General features: G+C 38.1%; 1 protein-coding gene across 1 annotated transcript in view; it reads right to left on the minus strand.

The window, feature by feature from the left end:
- STPG2 (sperm tail PG-rich repeat containing 2) overlaps positions 1-22,234 on the minus strand; it is a 421,381-nt gene extending 399,147 nt beyond the window's left edge. Inside the window, exons 1-4 of the mRNA XM_043513260.1 lie at positions 22,220-22,234; positions 21,150-21,308; positions 19,315-19,479; positions 14,468-14,599 (exon numbers count right to left, since the gene is read on the minus strand). Of these exons, the coding sequence (XP_043369195.1) occupies positions 14,468-14,599; positions 19,315-19,479; positions 21,150-21,308; positions 22,220-22,234 (471 nt within the window). The remainder of the gene's footprint in view (positions 1-14,467; positions 14,600-19,314; positions 19,480-21,149; positions 21,309-22,219) is intronic.
- Between the last annotated feature and the right edge of the window lie 1,898 nt (positions 22,235-24,132).

Genomic DNA, 24,132 nt, shown 5'->3' on the forward strand with positions numbered 1-24,132 from the left:
ATGGTATCCCCTGAATAGCTGCTGGTGATGGCTTTTCTTAAGTGATCACTCTCCTTACAGTGTGTATGGTAAACCCATTGTTTCATGTTCTCTGTGTGTGTATATAAATCTCTCCTCTGTTTTTTCCACCAAATGCATCCGATGAAGTGAGCTGTAGCTCACGAAAGCTTATGCTCTAATAAATTTGTTAGTCTCTAAGGTGCCACAAGTACTCCTTTTATCTCTACTGGAAATACCTCACCTGATGCATCCCAAGACCGCATTAGTTTTTTTGACAGCCATATCACATTGGCGGCTCATAGTCATCCCGTGATCGACCAATACTCAGAGATCCTTCTCCTCCTCTGTTACTTCCAAGTAACGCGTCCCCAGTTTATAACAGAAATCTTGTGCAAGGTCATGCATTTAGGAATTAATAACTTTTCACTATTAAATTTCATCCTATTACTATTACTCCAGTTTACAAGGTCATCCAGATCTTCCTGTATGATATCCCGGTCCTTCTCTGTATTGGCAATACCTCCCATCTTTGTGTCGTCCGCAAACTTTATTAGCACATTCCTGATTTTTGTGGCAAGGTCAATAATAAAAAGATTAAATAAATTGGTCCCAAAACTGATCCTTGAGGAACTTCACTAGTAACCTCCTTCCAGCCTGACAGTTCACCCTTCACTGTGACCCGCTGTAGTCTCCCCTTCAACCAGTTCTTTATCCACCTTTCAATTTTCATATTGACCCCCATCTTTTCCAATTTAGCTAATAATTCTCTATGTGGAACGGTATCAAATGCCTTACTGAAATCAAGGTAAATTAGATCTACTGCATTCCCTTTGTCTAAAAAATCTGTTACCTTCTCAAAGAAGGAGATCAGGTTGGTTTGATATGATCTACTTTTTGTAAAACCATGTTGTATTTTGTCCCAATCACCATTGACCTCAATGTCCTTAACTACTTCCTCCTTCAAAAATTTTTCCAAGACCTTGCATACTACAGATGTCAAACTAACAGGCCTGTAGTTATCCAGATCGCTTTTTTTTTTTTAACCTTTCTTAAAAATAGTAACTATTTTAGCAATTCTCCAGTCATATGGTACAACCCCTGAGTTTACAGATTCATTAAAAATTCTTGCTAATGGGCTTGCAATTTCATGTGCCAGTTCCTTTAATATTCTTGGATAAAGATTATCCGGGACCCCCCCGATTTAATCCCATTAAGCTGTTCGAGTCTGGCTTCTACCTCGGATGTGGTAATATCTACCTCCATATCCTCATTCCCATTTGTCATCCTACCATTATCCCTAAGCTCCTCATTAGCCTCGTTAAAGACTGAGGCAAAGTATTTGTTTAGATATTGGGCCATGCCTAGATTATCCTTAACCTCCACTCCATCCTCAGTGTTAAGCAGTCCCACTTCTTTCTTTGTTCTCTTCTTATTTATATGGCTATAGAACCTTTTACTGTTGCTTTTAATTCCCTTTGCAAGGTCCAACTCTACATGGCTTTTGGCCTTTCTCACTTTATCCCTAAATGTTCTGACTTCAGTAAGGTAGCTTTCCTTGCTAATCCCTCCCATCTTCCACTCCTTGTAGGCTTTCTGCTTTTTCTTAATCACCTCTCTGAGATGCTTGCTCATCCATCTTAGTCTACAACTCCTGCCCATGATTTTTTTTTCCCTTTCTTGGGATGCAGGCTTCTGATAATTTCTGCAACTTTGACTTGAAGTAATTCCAGGCCCCCTCCGCCTTTAGATCCACACGTTTTTCAATCCAATCCACTTTCCTAACTAATTTCCTTAATTTTTTAAAGTTAGCCTTTTTTTAAATCAAAAACCCTAGTCAAAGATCTATTTTTGTTCATCCTTCCATTTAGTTTGAACTGAATTAGCTCATGATCGCTCAAACAAAGGTTGTCCCCTACAATCATTTCTTCTATGAGGTCCTCACTGCTCACCAAAACCAAATCTAAAATTGCATCCCCTCGTCAGTTCAGCAACTACTTGGTGAAGGAATCCATCAGCTATCATATCCAGGAAAATCTGAGCCCTATTATTATTATTACTAGCACTTGTCCTCCAGTCTATATCTGGAAAGTTAAAGTCTCCCATGATCACACAATTCCCATTAGTATTTACTTCTTTAAAAACATTAAAGAGATTTATATCCATATCCACATCGGATCCTGGCAATCATTTGCACACCCCAAACACTCCCAGGGCAGGCTCTAGTAGCTTTCTTGTCCAATGTGATTTTTGCCCAGACAGACTCTGTCTTATCCATTCCATCACTTCTTATTTCTTTACGGTCTACATCATCATTGATAAATGATGCTACTCCACCACCTTTGCCTTTATTTCTATCTTTCCTAAACAGCACATACCCTTCAATACCTGTATTCCAGTCATGACTACTAGTCCACCATGTTTCTGTTATCCCTATAATATCTGGTTTCACTTCCTTCACCGGTAGCTCTAGTTCCTCTATTTTGTTACCTAGGCTCCTCGCATTAGTGTACAAAAATCTTAATTTTTGCTGTTTGGCTTCGCTCACATTCTTTACCCAATTAGGCACAGACATTCTACCGCTAATATTACCTGTTAGATTGCTATGTACACTGCCCTTCCGCCTTATGTCCATTCTGCTACCCACGGCTGTATCCTTTCTTACTTCGTTTTCTTCCCTCTCAAAGAGAATAACTGGCGTGGAGATTACCTGGACATCTCCCAACCACCTCCCCCTAGTTTAAAGCTCTCTTGATCATTTGTGCCATCCTCCTTACTCAGGTGAAGTCCATCCTGAGAGAACAGTCCTCTGTCCTTGAATGCTTCCCAGGGGCCATACATCCCAAAGCCCTCCTTATAGCACCACAGCCTGAGCCATCTGTTGATCATCATAATCTTGTCACACCTCTGTTGCCCTAGGAACAGGCAGAATCCCACTGAAGATCACCTGTGCCTCAATTTCCTTTAGCATCTTCCCCAACCTGGCATAGTCTCCCCTGATATGTCCCAGCGAGAATCTAGCCGTATCATTTGTTCCCACATGAAGGATAATCAATGGATTCTTTCCCGCTCCCATTAGGATCCTCTTCAGCCTCAGGTCCACATCCCGTATCTTAGCACCCAGCAGACAGCACACCCTTCTGTTCTCTGGATCAGCTCTTGTTACAAGCCTGTCTATTCTTCTCAGTAATTAGTCCCCAATCACGTAGACCTGCCTTTCCTGGTGAGTACGATTCTCCAGTCTATCCCCTGTTCCATCTGGCCACAAGTCCTCTTGATTCATATTGTCCTTTGCAATCTTCTGCAACCCATCCCGTATCCTCCTGGGGCTCATATTTGATGTTATCTCCATTGACTCTTGCCCTCTTCCAATAGGACTATCTGCTCTTCTATTTTTCCTTGCCCTCTCACCTTCAGTGACCACCTGCTGTGCCCCTTCTTCATTTTCCAACTCTGCAAACCTGTTCCTGAGCTCTATATTTCTCCTTCACTGCCCCGTCTTTTCCTCTGCCTGGTTCTCCTAGTCACATGCTTCCACTATCCACTTTCCTCACCCAGCAGTATCCCCTCAGAGTTCTTTGGTCCTGCTTCCATCTGCAAGTCTGAGCTTTTTCCTTCAGCCTCCTCAAGTCTTTGCTCCATCATCCGCTCGAACCCCCTTCTAAACACAACCAGAGTCTCCACCTGCATCTACAATCCTAGGATCTTCTCTTCCATCAGCTCTATCAGGCAGCACTTCATGCAGATGAAATTCTTTACAGGTACCCTCTCCAGGATCATGTACATGCCACAGCTTCTCCATCCAGTCATCTTCATAGCGTCTTCCACTATGGGTCATTACCACTGCTGCCTCCATGTCTGTCATAGCCTTCTCACCTAAGTCTTGTTAGTCTGGGAAACACAAACCAAACCAAACCACCCACCCGCAGCAAAACAGACCCCCATAACACATTCAGTGAACTTCAGATAAGGTAGACCAGAAGAGACAGGTCCCTTAATGAAGGGCATGTCAAAATTTAAATTTCATCTTCATGTCACATCATTCTGCCCCACTATCCATTCATGTCATGTTCCAATTTCACATTTTTGCCTAGGTCACTGGTTACATAAATAATTTACGCATAGGTCATGAGTCTTAAATGGCTGGAGAAAATATGTACAGCGGTGTAAAACTCACCAACTTTGGTTCACAGGGTGTTTGTGCAAACCTTTTATTTGGTTTGGGTGATTAACACCTGAGTTTTGCATTCAGATGTATCCAAATATTTGAAGTAAAGCTCCGTCAAGACCCTTGAATTTCACCCAATTTCATGTCAAACATTTAAAAGGACAAACGTTAAGGAATAACTGTTAGGAACAAAGGCTGCAATTTATAAAGGGGTTTGAGAAAGTTTGGCATGAAATTCAATAGGAGTTGGACACCTGATCCTAAAGTGCCTTTGAAAATCCCAAACAAAAAAATATAAAGTTTTTTACAACAATTCCAGAAACTTAAAACTGGAACCAGAATGAACATAACTGCCTTCTTAGAAACATGATGGGATAGTGATCCTTGGATACACATTATTGGTATATAAAACAGATAAATTAGGTTAAAGTGGAAAAGATGGTATATTAGGCAGATATGGTAGCAGTGCCTCTAATCAAGGGTGACATAAGCCCATTTTCAGCTGCTTAAAATAGTGCTAAACAATCATTCAGGCTGAAATTTCCCATGCCTCGTCTTTGAGTTTTTTAAATTTTTTGGCAAAAACAGTTCAGCAATTTTGAAGAACAAATTTAGAGGAAAAAAAAAGGTAGCTTTCCCAATATTGAAAAATCTTTCCATTTCTTTGAAGAGCTCTAATTCTTTCATGGTTTGGAACAGGGACTTTGAGCATCAAGAGGAAGTCAGTCCTGGAATCAGAGAGGCGCCTTTTGCTTTCCCCCAAGAAAATCCACCCAGAACTTCTTGACTTATAAGCCTCTGAAAATCATCATCTTCACTTATGAGTAAGTGTTTTTTAGAGGTTTGCTGCTAGAATTTTCAGACATTCTATCTGCACTAAGCATGCCCCAGCCCCAGAGAACACCTGAATGCTCATGCACCAAGTATACTCCCATGCCCCACTTGGGTTTCTCTGTAGTAGGCACAGAGCTGGAACTTCAGATAGGACACATGCACAACAGCATCCTCTTCCCTCTGGCGTAGGGGAAGGAATCTTTTCTTTACTTCAGCCAAGCACTTTCAGTGACTGGTGTTCATAATTATATAAAATGTACTATTGAGCAAGGCCTCAGACTTAAAAGGTAGGTAAATATTCTCCTCATTTTACAGAAAGGGGTCATGACATAGCTTACACAAGAATACTTCTAACATCCCAGGACTAGAACCCTGACTTCAATATGACTAAGTCCCATCCGTTTAAGTGACACTGCATTTGAGAATGAATATTACAAATCTGTATGCTTGGCTGTGCTGTCTGAAACTACGAGATCACACTCCCTTCCAAACCAGGAATCTAACCAAGGAATCCTGATTCCCAACATTCTTCTGATGTCTAGAAAATAGTTGTGTAAGTCACAGGCAAAATGTGCTAAGCCTCCCCCTAATTACTGGTCCACATAGAGGATAACAGCTTAATACTGCTATCAGTTACTCTCATAACATAAGCGGTAGAGATCTGTCCTGTGAATCTTGAGATCCTGGATTCAAACCTTGCTGATGACCCATGAGTAAGTCATTATTATTCCATGATGGAATGAGAGGGGGGGGTTTCAGCTTGCTTTTCAAAAAATATAGTATATGACATTTAAAAACTATATGAAAAAGATTAAAGTTGCAAAATCATACCTTCAAAAAAGTTATCAGAATTAGGGTCTTTCTTGCAACCTTCTGAGTGTATGCATTAGGGTACAGTCTTTAGTTACAGGATCACATACTTTTCTACATGACCTCTGCTTTATCCAGTTCAAAGGGTGGAGAGTGACTGAGGCAGAGGGTTGCAAGAAGTATTGTGTTTCAGGCACTGGACTATGACCTAGAACAGCTGGGTTCTATTACTCACTCAATCTGTCATAGTATCAGGAGGTAGCCATGTTAGTCTGTATCCACAAAAACAACGAGGAGTCCGGTGGCACCTTAAAGACTAACAGATTTATTTGGGCATAAGCTTTTGTGGATAAAAAATCCACTTCTTCAGACGCAGGGAGTGAAAATTACAGATGCAGACGTTATTATACTGGCCCTTTTCTTCATGTGTCAGACTCATAATGCATATGCTTACAACACCATCAGAGAATACTGTTACCCTCATCTACCTGAAAACATGCGCACTCCTACAACTACTTGCCCAGAGAATAAAACAAAACCTTGCTAAATAAACAAAACAAGTACCAGAATACATGATGGTGGAATGCATATTTAAAGGTTTTGTCTTCCCTATATAGCAATGCAGCTAACAAATATAGTGCAGAATATATTTTCACATGTTAATCCAGAACCATAAATATAATCCATAAATGGTTTCCACATGTTTTCAAATAGATCTCCCTTCCCTGCATATGAAAAAAATCATTATCCCAAGAGATGCAATCTGAGTAAGGCTAACTGTCCATTCAGCCTCTGTTGTGGGAGCCCCGTCTTTCCAATATCTTAAAAATTATTCTCTTTGCCACCATTAATGGACTTTGCATCCAGGATGCTGTCCTTGGTGAAATGTTAGTCCAAGCACATATACTGTTTACTACAAAGTTTGATTAGCAAAACTCTTTGTTCAAGAAGGATGATAGTCTTCCCTGTCACCTTTTCCCAATATGCACATGAATTCAAAGATCTAAAAACATAGGGATAAAATGTCTGACATAATTTTGTCAAAAAATGTATAATTCCTGGATGCATTCTACCCATTTTCAGGGGTGCCTGCTATACATTAAAATTCAAAAGTTTACAAATTTTACATAAAATTTTGTCAACTGTTACAAAATTAAGAAACCAAAATATTTTCCTTTCTTGTGCACCTCTGTCTCACTTTCACCTCCTATAACTGGCATAAGATGCCACTATTATATATATAGAAAATTTATATAAAATAGATTCTTGGTGAACTACCTCTAATTTTCACAGTTAACAGGACTTTAGAACCATCAGGTGACTTCTATCAGGAAACATTTACTATTGTTCTAATATATAGCCACAACTGTAAATAAAGCGTTTGTTCAGATATGGCTAGATCCGACTTTATTTAATGGGAAAATATTAGGGCCAGATCATACTGTGGGGATCTGTGCATGGAGCAAAACCTTCCCACAGCAGGAAAAGTCCGGTCCATTTGAACCACTCTGGCTAGGTGTCAGAGGACCCCCAAAGCTTGATAGCTCTGGACTCCAACATATCGTCCATGACCTGTGGAGACATTGGGTGAATGGCCTTACATCAGTCAGTCTTAATTTCTTTGACCACTTAATGGGTGAAATATAAATGTCCTTCAAATGGAATCCTGTCCAGAAGAACGGCTGCTGTGAAAATAGAAAGGTTGTGGGGTATGAACAGGTGAAAATTTTAAGAAAGAATACTCAGAGCTATAGCAAGGATATCAAGGCCCATTAAGAAGGAAAACTGACACAGATAGATGTCATGTTACTAGGACATAATTTCATTAATATGTTTTTGCTTTTCTCTCAAGGGAAGCAATACCTGGCGAGCTAATAACTTCATACAGTGCAAGAGTATCTGGCCCATAGTTAAATTCTATTCAGAAGTATATATTGAAGACACATATGTATTGAACTTTTTATATCCTGAATGTCCTTGAAATATATACAAAGTCCTTTTGTTATCCTATAAATACAATGGATGGTGTGTTTAATTATAGTGGTATTGGAAATCATATAAAAATTAAAAAAAAATTGAGAGACATTAAAAAGTTATAGCAGGGATTCTCCTACTTCATACAAAGCCTGCTTTAAAAACTCTGGCTTATTCCACAGTAGTCAATGGGAGTTTTGCCATTGATTTAAATAAGGCAGGATTTCACCCTATCTTTAAAAATGAATTTTCCATGAAAAATTGAAAAGGACACTAAATTAAAAATATTTTCTATGCATCTTTTAAATTCGAAACACATTGCATGATTAATAGAAAAATTATTTGTCTTGCTCCATTACTAATTTATTTTTTTTTATTTAGCACATATTATGTAACCTAATAGTGGTAGGAAAGAAACAGTGCTGCCCAGAGGATTCAGGGGGCCTGGGGCAAAGCAATTTCGGGGGCCCCTTCCATAAAAAAAAAGTTGCAATACTATAGTATAGTACATTGCCCCAGGGAAAGAAAACTAATCAGATATGTACTAATTTAAAAAATGTCTTAAGCAGCCTGTGCTCAGTATATAATAACTATATTACCCCAACTTCAAAATATTGCTATAAATGCCTTTAGTACTGCTTTATAGTGTAAAATGTTTAAGACATATGATTTGTTCAATGAGCAATTTTAGAATTGCTTTATTTAGTTTACAGAAGTTGAAAATAATTTTCATATTTGTGCTTTACCCACATGCTTAACTTAAGTGTCTTCTTGAATTGGGCCTTAGTTTGCCAATTACTGGAAACCAAGTATGTAAGGAACAGATGTATTTTCATTTATTATACATCATTTATTCAGCACTCAAAAGTGTGTTAGACACTTCATAAAACAGATACAATGGTACAGTCCCTATTCCAAAGACCTTATACTACAATTTTAGATGTGACCCTGTGAAGGGATAGCACGAGGAAGGGAAATCCAATTTTATAATCCGATTTTGTCAGTTATGGTATGTGAACATCTTGATGGTTCCATTAAAGTTAATTTTTACAGTATGTTACTCATTTTTAAGACAATATAGAACAAGTCAATTTTTAGAGATATGGATGAAGAAAATTGTGGTCCAATGAAAAACAAATAAAAATCATTCATATTCAGCATACAGAGCCAAAATCAGATCAAGTAAGGAAACACAAAAATAAAGTAATTAAAATGCATCAATCAGGAAAATTTTTAATGCAATTTTTTTTACCTTTAAAAAAATATGTTGCATTACCAGCTGCTTGTCTTCTGAGCTCACTATGCAAGGTTAGGTCTTTCTTCACTTGAAGACACACACTGTCTAATACAATTTCAGGAAATAGAAACTAACTAATGATAAAATCCCCAAAGGCAAACCTGCATGAGTTGGCATTTTAATTATGTATGCATTGTGTATTTGGATTAAAAAGACATGCAACATCACCTTCCGAAAGGGGGAGTGTGGCAAAACAATGAATTGAGCAATGCAGAAGTAGTTTTAATGACAGACCCTCCAAAGTTCATTATCACAGTGATTTGTCCTATATGTTATTTTAATGACCTAAAACTTTCTACTCAGCCACTATAGCTTACTTCATAATTATGCAGACCTTTAGTTTAACTATCATGGCATGATTATCTGACAAAGTATACAAAGTTATAAACCTATATAAATGTAATTGAATTACTGAATCTATTGTATTTAAGGTTATTGAACAACCTTCATAAAGAATTAACTTTTCATTTATTACTAAGCTCAATGTTACTGTCACCAGTGGCTTTGACAAAGATTAAATCATTTACACATTTTTTTAAATTTGAGATTTTTTTCCTGATGGAGTGTCATACAGTATGCTTTTTTCATTCCACACTGAAATCCAATACTTAACTGTTTAGAAATATGCAAGAATCTTCGAGTCCACAAACATTTGACACCAAGAAAGAGCATTTTTAGTGATTCATGCAGTTCCACAATTTTAAAGGTGATCCAATAACTGCCTATTCTTTTTCAAACTCAAAACACTTTAAAAAAATCATCTTATATACACAGATTAAAACTCTGCATTAAAAATAATATAAATTGACTGCTACTTAACTTACTACCCTGTGCATTACTCAGGTAAAATATCCCATCTGTAATGGAATTAAAAAGCCTTTTAGAAATACTGTCATAGACTGAAGAATAAATTGATGCACTCTTAATAACTCTAAATCACCAAGCTCTTTATGCCAAGAAGTGTTGACAATACCAACTTCAAGGTCATTGTCAACTTGGTAAGTCATTAGCAAATAAAATATGGCTTAATTGAAGCAAACTCAGCAAGGAGCTGCATTATTTTAAGTGAACATTGCAGTATAACTTGAAGAAGAATTACTAATCGCCACTCCCGTTGACAATGAAATAGATGAAGAAGGTGCTTTGTAACTTTTTTCTATGACTTTCCCGTAATTAAATATGGAAATAGATTCCGTGAAGAATTAAAAGTCCCAGCGTGCATTAATTTCAGGCACTAATGGACTGCCTTCCAGTGTTGAAGCATGCAGGTAGTTCCCAGCATGATTCCAACTTTAGCTAATATGTCAGTGTCAGACTCCAGCTGTATTCTTAGCTTGAATACCCAACTTTGAAAAGCAGATTTGGGATGATTCCACATGCTGTTTTAAATGGAAGAAAAATATGCGTTTCATATTCTGAAACGTTACCTAAAATTTTATGTATGTGTAGTCATAAAATGGCTTGGATTAAAGCTGTGACCTAATTGCCTGAAGATGTGGACAAACTAACTACACGTATACACGGCTTATGGAACCTTTATAACCAGCTCACTCACAAATTACATATTTCATGAAGTAGTGTATATAAACTATACTTTTGATAACATGTAGTTTAAAATATATTTTAAAAAAATCTTTAAAAAAAGTGCACCTGACTTAGCTATTTTTCTTCCCTTTTCCTAACTTGAGCTGCTAATGCCACCATCTTCACAATGGGAGTAAGCCTTTTGCAGATCCTGTTACTTTAGAATAGAGAGCAGCTCTCAGGTCAGACCTCTCCATTCTGCTGCTCTATTCATCTGGTCTGTCCTCATCACATTGTACCAGCACAGTTCCCTCCAACCTGTATTTTATGGGCAAACAGCCCGATTTCCAAAGAGTTCCCTAAGTCCCAGCCTGACACTCCCACCAGTACATCACACCAGCTGCCAACATGTAAACCCTTCACATGGCTCCCTGGAAGAAACAGAAAATAAACGACTATTTTTTTTAAACTAACTCTTAGAGCACTGTGACCAGTTTAAACAACTTAAGTATTCATATTATAAAAATAGCAAATGGTTATTTTCATTAAAGTCTCTGCAGAGCTCCATCAATATCCAAGGGTCTCGTCCAGTATCACAAGGAGGAGCGACAGATTTTTATTAGTACTGCATATAAGCCACCCTAATCCACCAAAGTACCTAAATATGTTTATCTTAAAGCATGTGAGTAGTAGTCATCAGGGCTACGCACATGCTTATAGTTATACACTTGCTTAAGTGCTTTGCTGGACTGAGGCCTTAGATCAGGTTGAAACTCAGAGTGCTTTGGGAATTCAATTGCTTATCCAAAATAGTACCCATGGGAAAAGACTAGGCCAACCCTGGGGAGTCACATGAGAACAATAGCAGATGAGGGAAAGAAGGATCAGAAGGGAAGGTCTGGATTAAAATAGTGCACACATTAATATAATAAGAAAAACTATACAGTTCTCCCACACCATCTCTCTATAAGAAAAGAAACTCAGTAATCTAGGAAAAAGAGAAAGCAGAAATAGAAAAACAGACTATCACAGGCACTGCATAATACATACTGAAAGAAAAGAATACGTGAAAAATACTTTAAATACATTTCAACTTCGTTTGGACTTTTTATCATTTTATTTCTTTTCTAATATTGTTTTATATTGTTTTGTTAACTGTAAAGCACTTAAGACTCTTATTGGATGAAGGGAAACAAGTAAAAACTATAATTTAAACAGATACAACTTTTGTAAATATATAGGTGTTCTAAAATCAAATTTTCAAAAAAATTATAAAAAAAGGAACTCATTTATTAGTACAATAAAACTCTCCAGTTCTGAAATGCTGGTGTACGTCTACCATGTATAGTCACTGATGAAAACACAGACTAGGATTGTTATTGCTTATGTAGTCCCACAAGCAATATTTTCAAAATCAAGATATTAACAAATCCTACAGAAACTATTTACAGTGTTAAGCACACCTGGTTAGAAAGATCATCATCTGTAATATATAACGAACTGTTTCTATATTGAAACAAAAGTTACAAATCACAGCCTTATAGTACCTCTACGTAAGAGAGCCCTCAAAATAAACGAGCAGTTGCTCAGTTCGACCCTTTGAGCCCAGTCAGACACAGAAGAATGAAAATACTTAAACATGATTACTTCTATCCCGAACAAGGCTGTAAACCAAGACAGTGGAAGTTTTATCATTGCCTTCAGCACAGCCAGGCTCTCACCCCAGTCTTTGCCAATTCCCAAACACGCTATCCAGATCTAAAATCAGGCTAAAATGATTGAGGAAATCAAAACAACAAACAAAAACCACCACAAGCACAAAAAAAAAAATGCAGAACTGCCTCACTGTTAACTTCTCATAACTTATTCCTAAAGAAAGCAAATTAGAGACAGAAATTATTGGCAAGATTATCTACACTCATTTAGAAAAACCCTTCAGCACTTGTGTAGAGAGGTGTTGATAATCCCTACCAATAAGAGAACCCGTATTCTTCTGTATTTCCTTGCAACATGAGTTGTTGATTTTTTTCCCCTTCTTCAATCAATGAAGGATACAGACCTAGTTTGTAAACTGAAATCCAAAGTTCTCACAGAACCTCTCAACATTTGTTGTCTACCTCATCACAGAACAGTTACCTCAGAAGCAGTCAACCCTATATGAATACAATCAGACTTGTCCACAAAATAGAAAAGTCTCACAGTGCAAAACACTTGATAGTGTCAGGGTGAAGACACCCCAAATATATATGCAGTATAGAGATCTAGTAGTCAGGACTTTGACGAAACTATGTTGGCGGTGGAGAAAACTGTCTTCAACTCAATCATAGCCACAGTATTATTTTAAAAATTCTTTACACCGCCACTTGGCATTTATAAAGTAACTTGTACAGAATTCTCTATCCAAAATTCCAGAAGCCCTATTGTGTCCATTAATCTCAGTATAGATCAAAATATTAAAAAATTTATTCAGATTTATCAATTACAAAATGATTGACAATTTTTTAAAAATCAAGACCATTTTAAGTTTTTTGGAAACCAGAATACTTAAATTTATTCCTTTACATTTAGAATGTAAAATGTCTAAATAAATATGATTTTTAAAGATACACAGAAATGTGAATTTTGAATAAAACCTTGTATAGCAAGCTTTTGCCAGAGTGCTTTTTTCCATCCTTTTAAACAAACAACATACAGTAAGGTAGAATACTCCAGTGAAACATTCCTGAGCCAGGAATTCTTAAATCTGATCCAAACTCAAACACTAATTGTACTGTGCAGCTTTGAATGTCATTTAACCTATCTGTAAACTGAAATAAAATGTACCTTAATCACATAAAGAAAAGGAGTACTTGTGGCACCTTAGAGACTAACAAATTTATTAGAGCATAAGCTTTCGTGAGCTACAGCTCACTTCATCGGATGCATTTGGTGGAAAAAACAGAGGAGAGATGTAATCTCTCCTCTGTTTTTTCCACCAAATGCATCCGATGAAGTGAGCTGTAGCTCACGAAAGCTTATGCTCTAATAAATTTGTTAGTCTCTAAGGTGCCACAAGTACTTCTTTTCTTTTTGCGAATACAGACTAACACGGCTGCTACTCTGAAACTTAATCACATAGGTATTTTGAGAGGTTATTTATGTTTGCATCGTACTTTGAAAATGTGAAGGATTATATGAAGACTCTGCTGTAGTAGCAGCATAATACACCAATAGAAAATGGGATTTCCAATGGAAAAGCTAACAACTTCAACTCCTGTTCAATGTTAGCATATAACACTTGGAAATCATTAGGAACTGAGTCAATGTAATGACTCTGCTGCCCCCTAATGCACTTGCTGGAAAAATAGTTACAGGGAATAAACAGTAACTACAAAGAAGTGCTGAATTATTCCCATATTTATTTTTGTTAGTTACAAACAAAAAATTACTGTCTCCCATTACGATGAATAAGGTGAAGTTTTAAGTAATAAGGGCTATCTGTCAATGACTCAAACCCACAATGCAACTGTAACAAAGAGCAGTGATTATATGCCGTTCAGCTAAAATACAGAACTTCGTATTGCATCTTGTTCAAGACAAATGCCACTGACTGGGACACTCACAGGACACCTTCATCACTACCCAGTGAACTGCACTACCTGGCTAGTTTAGGTAGTTTCACAGTCACAAACACACACCAGACTGCTTATCTTTCATCAAGGTATGTATTTATTCCTCTTACATAACAACATTGTGCACTGCAGGCTTACAGCAACAGTAGGCCTCCAGGCAGCTCTCACTCCCACACACAAGCTCACCCTCTGAGCCTCCTTCTGAGCTACCCCTTGCTTTCCATTTCCTCCCCTTATATTCTCCCCAATTACCTTGTTAGCCCAGTGATGGTCACCCAGGTTCTCACACTCCCCATACAGAAAGTGTATAATTGCCCTCAGCTGGGCCTGCTGCCTTCTCCAGTCTGAAGCAATATCAGTGATTAGTATGCTGCTGATAGCACCCTGTCACAGACAACAAATAGAAATGGGCAAAAATTTACACAAGACAAAAGAAAAAGGAAAAGCTTCAAGAGACCTCTTCTAGAACAAGAGCACGGAATCTAAACACGTTTGCATCACATGCATTTTGCAGATGAGCTACATTAAGTGACTAAGAAAAGGAGTACCCGTGGCACCTTAGAGACTAACAAATTTATTAGAGCATAAGCTTTCGTGAGCTACAGCTCACTTCATCGGATGCATTCCGATGAAGTGAGCTGTAGCTCACGAAAGCTTATGCTCTAATAAATTTGTTAGTCTCTAAGGTGCCACGGGTACTCCTTTTCTTTTTGCGAATACAGACTAACACGGCTGCTACTCTGAAACCTGTCATTAAGTGACTAGTGACTTATATACATTTGTACTGTTTTTGTTTTGTTTTTGCAGAAAAAATTGTCAGTGTAACATATTGCCTTGGTTGGTTTTAGTTCAGTTTAATTTTCATAAACTACAAACGTGCAATTCCTTAATTCTGAGAGATCCAGACATTTGGTCAAATCCACTCCAACTGATCACCAAAAACAAAGTCATCCCACCAAAAATCCATAAAGAGAAAATTCTTGTTAACTTACAAATCTTTTAAAGCAGAAATCACCATATAAGCTTCATGTGAGAGAACCAACAAATGACACCACCCACAGAAAATAAAAAAGGAAGTTAGCATCACATTGCTAAACAACAGCAGATTTTTCCCTCCCTGAAGGACCAGAATGGTCATTAGTTCCCTGAAGGATCAGTGAAACATCAGTAACTAAATTGTCACTGCTTTTTGGTTTTGATCAAGAAATTTCCCTCTTGGGGGCTCAGGACATCCAGTTCAGCAATAATAGGTAAGTACTGACTCTGTTCTGACTTTGGAGGAAGGAGCTATCTCCAGGCATTTTTATTCCAAATCTCAGCTTCAAACCTCCCCTCCACATCCATAGCTTCACGCTTTTTTGCCCTTCTAATACCCAAAAAGTACCTGACCCAATGGACTTTTCCAGAAACTGGAAAAGACTTCTAATGGTCTAGTTATGCTCTCATAAAAGTATAAGGGGATTTAATCAACAGTCTAGCCCCAAGATGGGAGAGCAGCTGTTGCTGCCAACAGCATAACAGGAACTTTTCCTTTCTCTCACTTACCCAATGATCAACATTTCAGTGGTCTACTTTCCCATGTTGGCTTTATAGTAGTCTAAAGCTTTGTCTTCAGTGCCAAAAAAATTGTGTTTTTACTGTGCAGTAAGTAAAACAGATAAGCTATCCTAATGCAAAATCCTAGTGAAGACATGGCACTGATGTTTTTAAATCGCAAGGTGAGCTAGGCAAGGTCAATCCTGTACTCCCCATCAATGGTCAACTTCTCTTATTAACCTTGTGGTAAAAACTACATTGCCATGTCTTCACTAGGATTTTATAGCAGGACAGCTAATGCATGTTATTACACAGTAAAGAGAATACTTTGTTTGCATCAAAGACATATCATTGGCTTCAGGGGCTTTCAGCTATAGAGGGGACTTGTCTGTCTGAAAACCCTTGAAGACAATAATGTTTTGGGTAGACAGTCATTTGGGATCAAACTAAAACAACCAAAGACTGGACTACAAGTCTTCATAGCATGCTTAAAAAATAAAGACATGGTCCCAATGTCCTTTGGAATAAACATTCTTTGCAAATCAACTGTGATTTGGATGTTTAATTCTCATAAATGTTAATGGAAATCAAACAGCTAAATTCCTAAGAAATATGTGAACATTTTAACCCATCTATTTCCTGATTTATATTGACATTCTACTGCGGAAAAAAAAGTAGAGTCTCTGATGGGCAGGTAAGCATTATGATTAAAACAGCAAAGGTGGTGGCCAAAAGTCTAACAGAGATGCCATTTCTGTACTAGTGAGTTGTACAGACTTCTTTGTTGGGTTCTCTTTTTTTTTGGACTCATGTTGGGTTTTTCCATTAAATTTTCCAGATTTTATTGAAGAACGTACTAGGAGGATTCTATTTGTTTTTTACAGTGATGCTTTACTCTTTAAAAAAAAATAAATGATGGTGCCAAAGCAAATTAAGACCCTGAAAAAACAAAACAGCCATAAAAGCTCTTGTGTTTCAGGGAGTAGGATTGCAAGTCAGTGTTTCTCTACTACCATTTCCCAATCTCCAGCACATAAGCAATTGTAATCAACCAGGGTTGAATTACAAGTGAACAAGACTTCCCTCAGATGTCTCTCCAGACAGCGTTACTCATTATTAAATCACTTTACAGAAGAATTAACCTCAAATTAGAGGCATGTGCACTGGTGTCTCTAAAATTCAGGATAAACTTTCAACTTTGAGATACAGTCATACAAGGGTCTGAGCAGTCTGCCCCAGATAAAGCATAGGAGTTAAGCACATTCATAACTAAGTATGTAGGAAGTTTCATTAAAGTCAATGGGACTATTCATATACTTTTAGTAACACATTCACTTAAGTGCTTTGCTGGATTTGAGCCAAATGCTCAGCACATTGCAAGATCATGCCCTTGCAGAGAAACTACAAAACATAAGTCAAAATCATACTGCTTTAAAATAAGATGATGAAAATGTTACACAAGTATTCCAGGTTCTCAATGGGACTGTGCTCTAATGGTTATAGACCCTTCGGCATCATCTTCCCAGCCTGCCCTGTCCTGCCTCCAAACTTTAGAACGTCCTACTCCAGTCTGTGCCCTTATGTCCTTATCTCCCTCTTCTCCTGTTCCTGTCTTCCCCACCCTGCCCTCTTCCTCATCAATCTACATTCAAGTGTGGCTGCTTCCTCTTTTTTCTCCACACTGCCCTGGCACTAGCAGGAGATGCATTGAGAGTACAAAAGAAACAGCCTTCCCTGCTCTCAGTTGCTCAGCAGCCCACATCATTCTTTGTGATAACTGGCAAATAATGAGATTAAGTACTCTATGCACCATGCAAAGCAACCTGACAAAAAATACAGAAGACTACAAAGCAAACTATGGATAAGAGTTTGACTATTATTTACTTGCCATTAGTTTTATTTCATCTACCACTTGTTCAGGGAAGAGACTGGGGTGAAGGGGAAGAATGGTAATATTCTACTCTAGCTCTGGCTGCAATCCCAAAGGAAATGTTGATAATTTTAGCAAAAATATTCATCAAAATAGTTTGTCAAAACTTCTATCTTGCTTCAGCATAAACAGCCTGTTTAGATATATAAATAGGGCTCTAAAAAATTCACGGCCATGAAAAACGCATCACAGACCATGAAATCCAGTTTTCCCACCGTGAAATCTGGTCTTTTGTGTGCTTTCACCCTATACTATACAAATTTCACCGGGGGGGGGGGGGGAGGGGGAGACCAGTGTTTCTCAAATTGGAGATTCTGATCCTAAAGGGAGTTGCGGTGGTGGGGTTGCAAGATTATTTTAGGAGGGTTGTGGTATTGCTACCCTTACTTCTGCGTTGCTGCCTTCAGAGCTGAGTGACCAGAGAGTGGGGGCTGCTGACTGAGGGCCCAGCTCTGCGGGCAGCAGCTCAGAGGTAAGGTTGGCAATACCATCCCATCCCATCCTTACTTCTGCACCATGCTTACTTCTGTGCTGGTGGTGGCTCTGCCTTCAGAGCTGGGCTCCCAGCCAGCAGACACCACTCTCCAGCTGTCCAGCTCTGAAGGCAGCACCACCACCAACAGCAGTACAGAAGTAAGCATGGTGCAGAAGTAAGGATAGGATGGGAAGCACAACCCCGCCTACAATAACCTTGCAACCCCACCCACCAAGTCCTTTTTGGGTCCAGACCCCTACAATTACAACACCATGAAATTTAAGATTTAAATAGCTGAAATAATTACATTTACAATTTTTAAAATCCAATGACTGTGAAATGGACCATGAATTTGGTAGGACCCAATATATCAGGCAGTTTGTATCCCTTAAAGCTATTGTTTCGGTCTGTAGATTCATTAAGACAACTGCCTCAACGTGGTATTCAGCTTTGCCACCAAAAGAGCTAGAAACTGAATTTATTTTAAAAAGAAATCTTGAATTCTGCAGAAACTGGTGGGACCAGAAGAAGACGGTTTGTCCAGCCCATAAACACATTCCTTCTTAATTCAGCCCTTGTGCTCTTCACAGCATTGCTTGCTAAACTAGTGGCTACTTTCATGTTCCCTTTCCAGCCAGGTGGAACTAGCAGGGGTAGTAGCAACGACCTTTTAAATCTATACTGTTTTCTATTCTTTGTGCCAAATTCATCAATAGTGAAGTAGGTCCCACTCAACTTATTTCAATGGAGTTGCACCCATATAAATCAAAAAAGAAATTGGCTCTATAGTCACCCCAAAATATATAATGGTTCCAACACTATTAACTTCCACTCTTAACAGAAAGAAAAGGAGTACCCGTGGCACCTTAGAGACTAACAAATTTATTAGAGCATAAGCTTTCGTGAGCTACAGCTCACTTCATCGGATGCATGAAGTGAGCTGTAGCTCACGAAAGCTTATGCTCTAATAAATTTGTTAGTCTCTAAGGTGCCACGGGTACTCCTTTTCTTTTTGCGAATACAGACTAACACGGCTGCTACTCTGAAACCACTCTTAACAGAAAATATGTCATGACAACCTTTTATAGTTAAAGACCAACCTTAAATTATTTTGTAATCCTGTGGCCAGTCTTATGAAATTGTTCTAAAATTACTTACAATCACTGGTCGATAGTATGCTGGGCCCAATGTCACGTCTCTTTGAGGTGGGTATTGTTTAATAAGAGTGCCATCCTCAGCTTCTTCATACCCAAATGATTGGCCTGGAGAAGGGATAGAGGGACCATCCACTTTTCGGTAAACTTTTATACTGCCAGCAGTCCTCTGTAAAAACAATTAGATTGTGCTTTAAATTAGATCACAAAACCCATGGCAACCATGTTGCATAAACCGAAGGTGAATGCACCCAAAGAAAAAGATACAGCCCTACAATTTATTCAAAAGGTGGTCTACAATATTAACTTTTCATTTTTATGTTTTAAAGCACATGTACTTTTAATAGATGTCAGTGTACGAGTGAATCATTAAGTAACCACTGAACCTTATAATGTCACATATGTAGAAGGATAACGGTACAGCACTTTACATTCATATAGTCTTATTGGCAGAGTGAAAATTTAACTATTTTTCTGTGTAGATTTCCCCAATTTGATATTATCCCTTTTCAGCTAACTTCAAATTTCTGATCTGTTTATTTGCATGGATATAAATTCTACTAATAGTTTGGTAGAATAAAACGTACACAGTAATCTTTATGATTACATTAGTACCTTCTTATATAATTGACTGTAATCTCATTTCTTTCAGTGATCTATTGCTACCAAATGTGCAATAAACTTTTGTCATTTATGACCCAAAGGTAATTCAACTGCCATGCTGATAAATTACAAATAAAAGTCACATGAGGAAAGCTGGCAGATAAAGAATGATACAATAAAGCAATGATGCAAAACACATCTAAGGAGTTCTACTCTATTTGAAGTTAACTACAGAAGCTCTTAAAAAAAAAAAAACTTTCTGGTAACCATAAATTTAACCCATATAAATTAAAATGTTGCTATACCCTATTTCAGTAAATGTCAGACCACCAAATCCGTGCTGAACATGGATTTTTGAGTCTGCACACTACTCAAGCACAAACCAATGAAATTCTACTGCTCTGCCAGGGAAAGGGCCAGTACAGGTAATCACATGCACTGTAGCCAATGGGGAAGCACCAAGTAACCTTCTGACTGCTCCCTAAGGGTATGTCTAACAGCAGTAGGGAGGCAGCACAGGTAGGCATACCTGAGCTAGCTTTGAAGTCTTACTTCCCCACTCCCAGGTGAGCATCGGAACCACCAGGCTATAGATTTTTCTGGGTTGGATTGCTCTTGATCTCTCCTGTTGAAGCTTTCTACTTTGTATAGACACTTAAGTATTCATCAGAGAAGGTCCTTGAACTTGGTTCTCTCCCCTGCCAGCTGAGCACCCTAGCCATCAGGCTACTTTCCTCAACCTCGCCTGTTGACACCATTCCACTTTGCATAAATATATAAATATCTCTTGGACCAAAGAGAAGAAGTGAGAATTACTCTATAGCATGGTGATTGAGGCACTCATCTGGGAGGTAGGAGAAGTAGATCCACATCCCTCCTCTGAATCAGGCAAAGAGAAGATTGTACTTTTAGTGTATACTGGAAGATTAGTCTTTTAAAAGATTTATTCTTATCTGAAATGGTTTCATAGTAGTTCTACAGGTTATTGTTTGCTTCATTTTTCAGTATTTATTTTTTCCACATTAATTCAACTTCCTCTCATCACCCGATCTATCTTGTGATAATTGTGAGCATCACTGTAGGTATGCAATTGTACTGTGTCAGGATGATTTTGAAAAGATTAAGTTCAGTAATATGTTTACTAGTGTTTTCATAAATTTTATGTTTACATTTCTGATCAATGTCAAATTTTAAGAAAAAGAATTAATATGGCATAGTCCTTTTTTATTAACATACCTGTTGACTATGTTCTTTAGGCTCTCTCTGCTTGCTATTATTAATCTCTAACTCCACAGCAGGAGGTTGGTTATAGCTTCCCGGTCCTGGAGTTTCTGTACTGATTTCTTTGAAGCGTTTTTCTTTGTTCTGCAGACTCTTACCACCTTTTATGTTATTCTAAAATATGAAAACATGAATATTCTATAAAATTATAAAGTAAAGTTAATTATGAACTTGACAAGAACTTCACAAAATAAAAAGAACAGTTGATAGCCAGTCCTTTAAACCAAAGAGTTGACAATGTGTGCACTAATTTATATTAAAATACTCTAGATGCAGATCAGTTTTCTTTTCTCAGTTTTGTTTTACTTGACTTAAAATAGGATATGCAACTATTTAGACAAAGAGGCTGAAAATGTTTGTTTCACCTCTGCATTCTCTAATGAAATGCTATTTTAAAATTTCTTACAGCAATACTCCTCAGCAAATTACAAGTATCCTTGTGCTTTCTAATGCAATAAGATATTAGTTGTTGTTTCTTCTTTTTCTAGTAAAGGAAGAACACTATATCATTTATCATCATCATCTATTTGTTCATGTTGCAGTAGCACCTTAGAGAGCCCTAAACATGGACCAGGAGCCCAACATGGTAGGTACCGTACAAACAGAACAAAAAGATGGTCTCTTCCCCAGAGAACTTACAATCTAATGCTGTGTCACCAAAAGTTAGAGCACTGACTCCTTCTATATAAATATCAATAGGTTTAAACAAATTTGAGTTGAATTGAACATACAAAAGCTTCTGCATTTTCAATACACTGGGTCCAGAATCAATAGGTTGTGTTCTTATTAATGACTGAGAAGCAGCAGCAGCACCAATAGTAAACAAGTTCCATTATAAGAATCCAGATGATGACAGTTTAGAACCACCAACTATGTGACCTTTGGTTTCTAATGAGTACCTGTCACTGTCCCTTCTTGGGGGCTGAGGTCTTTGACAGTCCTTCAAGAAAGTGAAGGGGTGTGAGGAGGAAGTCCAAAGGGGAGGGAGGAGCTACTGATGCCCGACACCTTGAGACAGTACTTACAGAATTACAACTCATGCAGCTATTGTAGGGGTTAGAACTGGCTCATAATATGAATAGGTTTTGCCATTTTCTTCAGAACACAGTAGAAGAAACAGAAATGAGGTACTCCCGATGTCGCAATTTAAAGGGAACTAAGACATATTGTGGGAATAGAACCTCAAAGGAGCACCAAATACCTTATTTCAGCATTAGTGCTGCTACTGTACCTGACAATCATTGACAATAACAGCACAACCTATCCATAACCAATTAGTAAACCAGAAGTTACAGAAATGCATTTTTATAATTACTCTACAAATGCAAATGTTACAGAAATATAGAATGCCAGAAATTGCTTGGTTTACTTCATTTTACCTGTGTTGTTTTATGTCATATCACATTCCATCATGTGTGCTGCATTATGTCAGATTTCAGGGAAATACAGTATTAGTGTGACATTAACGAAACAACGTAACGTAATATATTATGACATATCAGGGAGGAAAGGAATAAAATGTCTTTCTAAAACAGGTTTACTTGTGCACTGTTTATAGTATTTCCCCCCCACCACTACCCTGCCATAAAAGAAAATGACTGTCTACAAGTTCCACATTGGATGACTGATAATCAACTCTAAGGGCTTGTCTACATTTACTGGAGGTTCAACACGCGGCGATAGATGCATTAGCAGTCGCTCTCCGGTCGATTTAGCGGGTCTAGACCCGCTAAATCAACCGCCATCGCTCTCCGGTCAACTCCTGTACTGCACCTAAACAAGAAGCGCAAGGGGAGTCAACAGGAGAGCATCTCCAGTCAACATCGCGTAGTGTGGACCCCATGGTAAGTAGATCTAAGTACATCGACTTCAGCTACATTGTTCACATAGCTGAAGTTGCGTAACTTAGATCCATCTCCCCCGGTAGTGTAGACAAGGCCTAAGTGCTGCCAAAGCCCGAAGTACCTTTTCCTTACACAGCTAATTTACAATGACTTTGTCTGCAAACAAAGTAAAGATTAGTATATATAAACTGCTACTTTAAGGGATTATTTAATTTTTCAAACTACAAATTAAAACAGAAGCAAGATTCAGCAAGACGACAAAATGTGAGGAAGAGCACTGAAGAAACCTTCTGATACTTTTAATTATGATTGCTGTTACAGCGTGCTAGTATGAAATTGATTGCATTACTGCCTTTTCCCACTGGAGGCTGTAAACTGTAGTCAGCAAGTCTTAAAGGAGTCTGCAATGGAGAAGATCAAAAAACAAATATACTTCATTACAATGACATATCCATAATAATGAATTTTTCCACTGTAAAATAGCAGCACACTTTAGGAAGGTGGCACTTCCACCAGCAATGGCACAGAAGTAAAGGTGGCCTTACTTCCGCACTGCTGCTGCTGGAGGCGCTACCTTCAGAGTGGGGCACTCAGAAAGCGATGGCTGCTCTCTGGGACATTCATGTTGTTTGCAGTGCAGGAGGGCTATTTTTTTAATTCCGCTCCCATCCCACCCTGCAATACCCACTCCCACATTGTTGAATTTTTATCCCGCTCCCACTATTATGGCAGTGGGATCCCAGTCCCGCTACAGGGTAGAGCCTTGGCAAAAAAACCCCAAACATTTTGAGATTACTAGTAATGGAGGGAGGGGGCAACAAATTCCATAAATGGTAAGGGGGGGGGCACGACTGGAAAAGTTTGTGCACCACTGTAATAGAGTATACAGAAACCTACCAAGCAAGCTTGAGAAGGTTCCTTTGCCTTTGCTCTCAAATAATTCATCCAGCATTAACCTGAACTTCCTTTATTCTTACTGGAACCATTACTGAACAGTTTCATTTATCAAAATCAATATAGCATTCAACCCCCATGGGTCTTAGCTCTTTTAAAATTATATTCTCTGTTAGTACATTGGAGCACCAAGAAATCTT

This window comes from Dermochelys coriacea, chromosome 4 (genome assembly GCF_009764565.3).
Source record: "Dermochelys coriacea isolate rDerCor1 chromosome 4, rDerCor1.pri.v4, whole genome shotgun sequence".
In the NCBI taxonomy this organism is placed as follows: Eukaryota; Metazoa; Chordata; order Testudines; family Dermochelyidae; genus Dermochelys; species Dermochelys coriacea.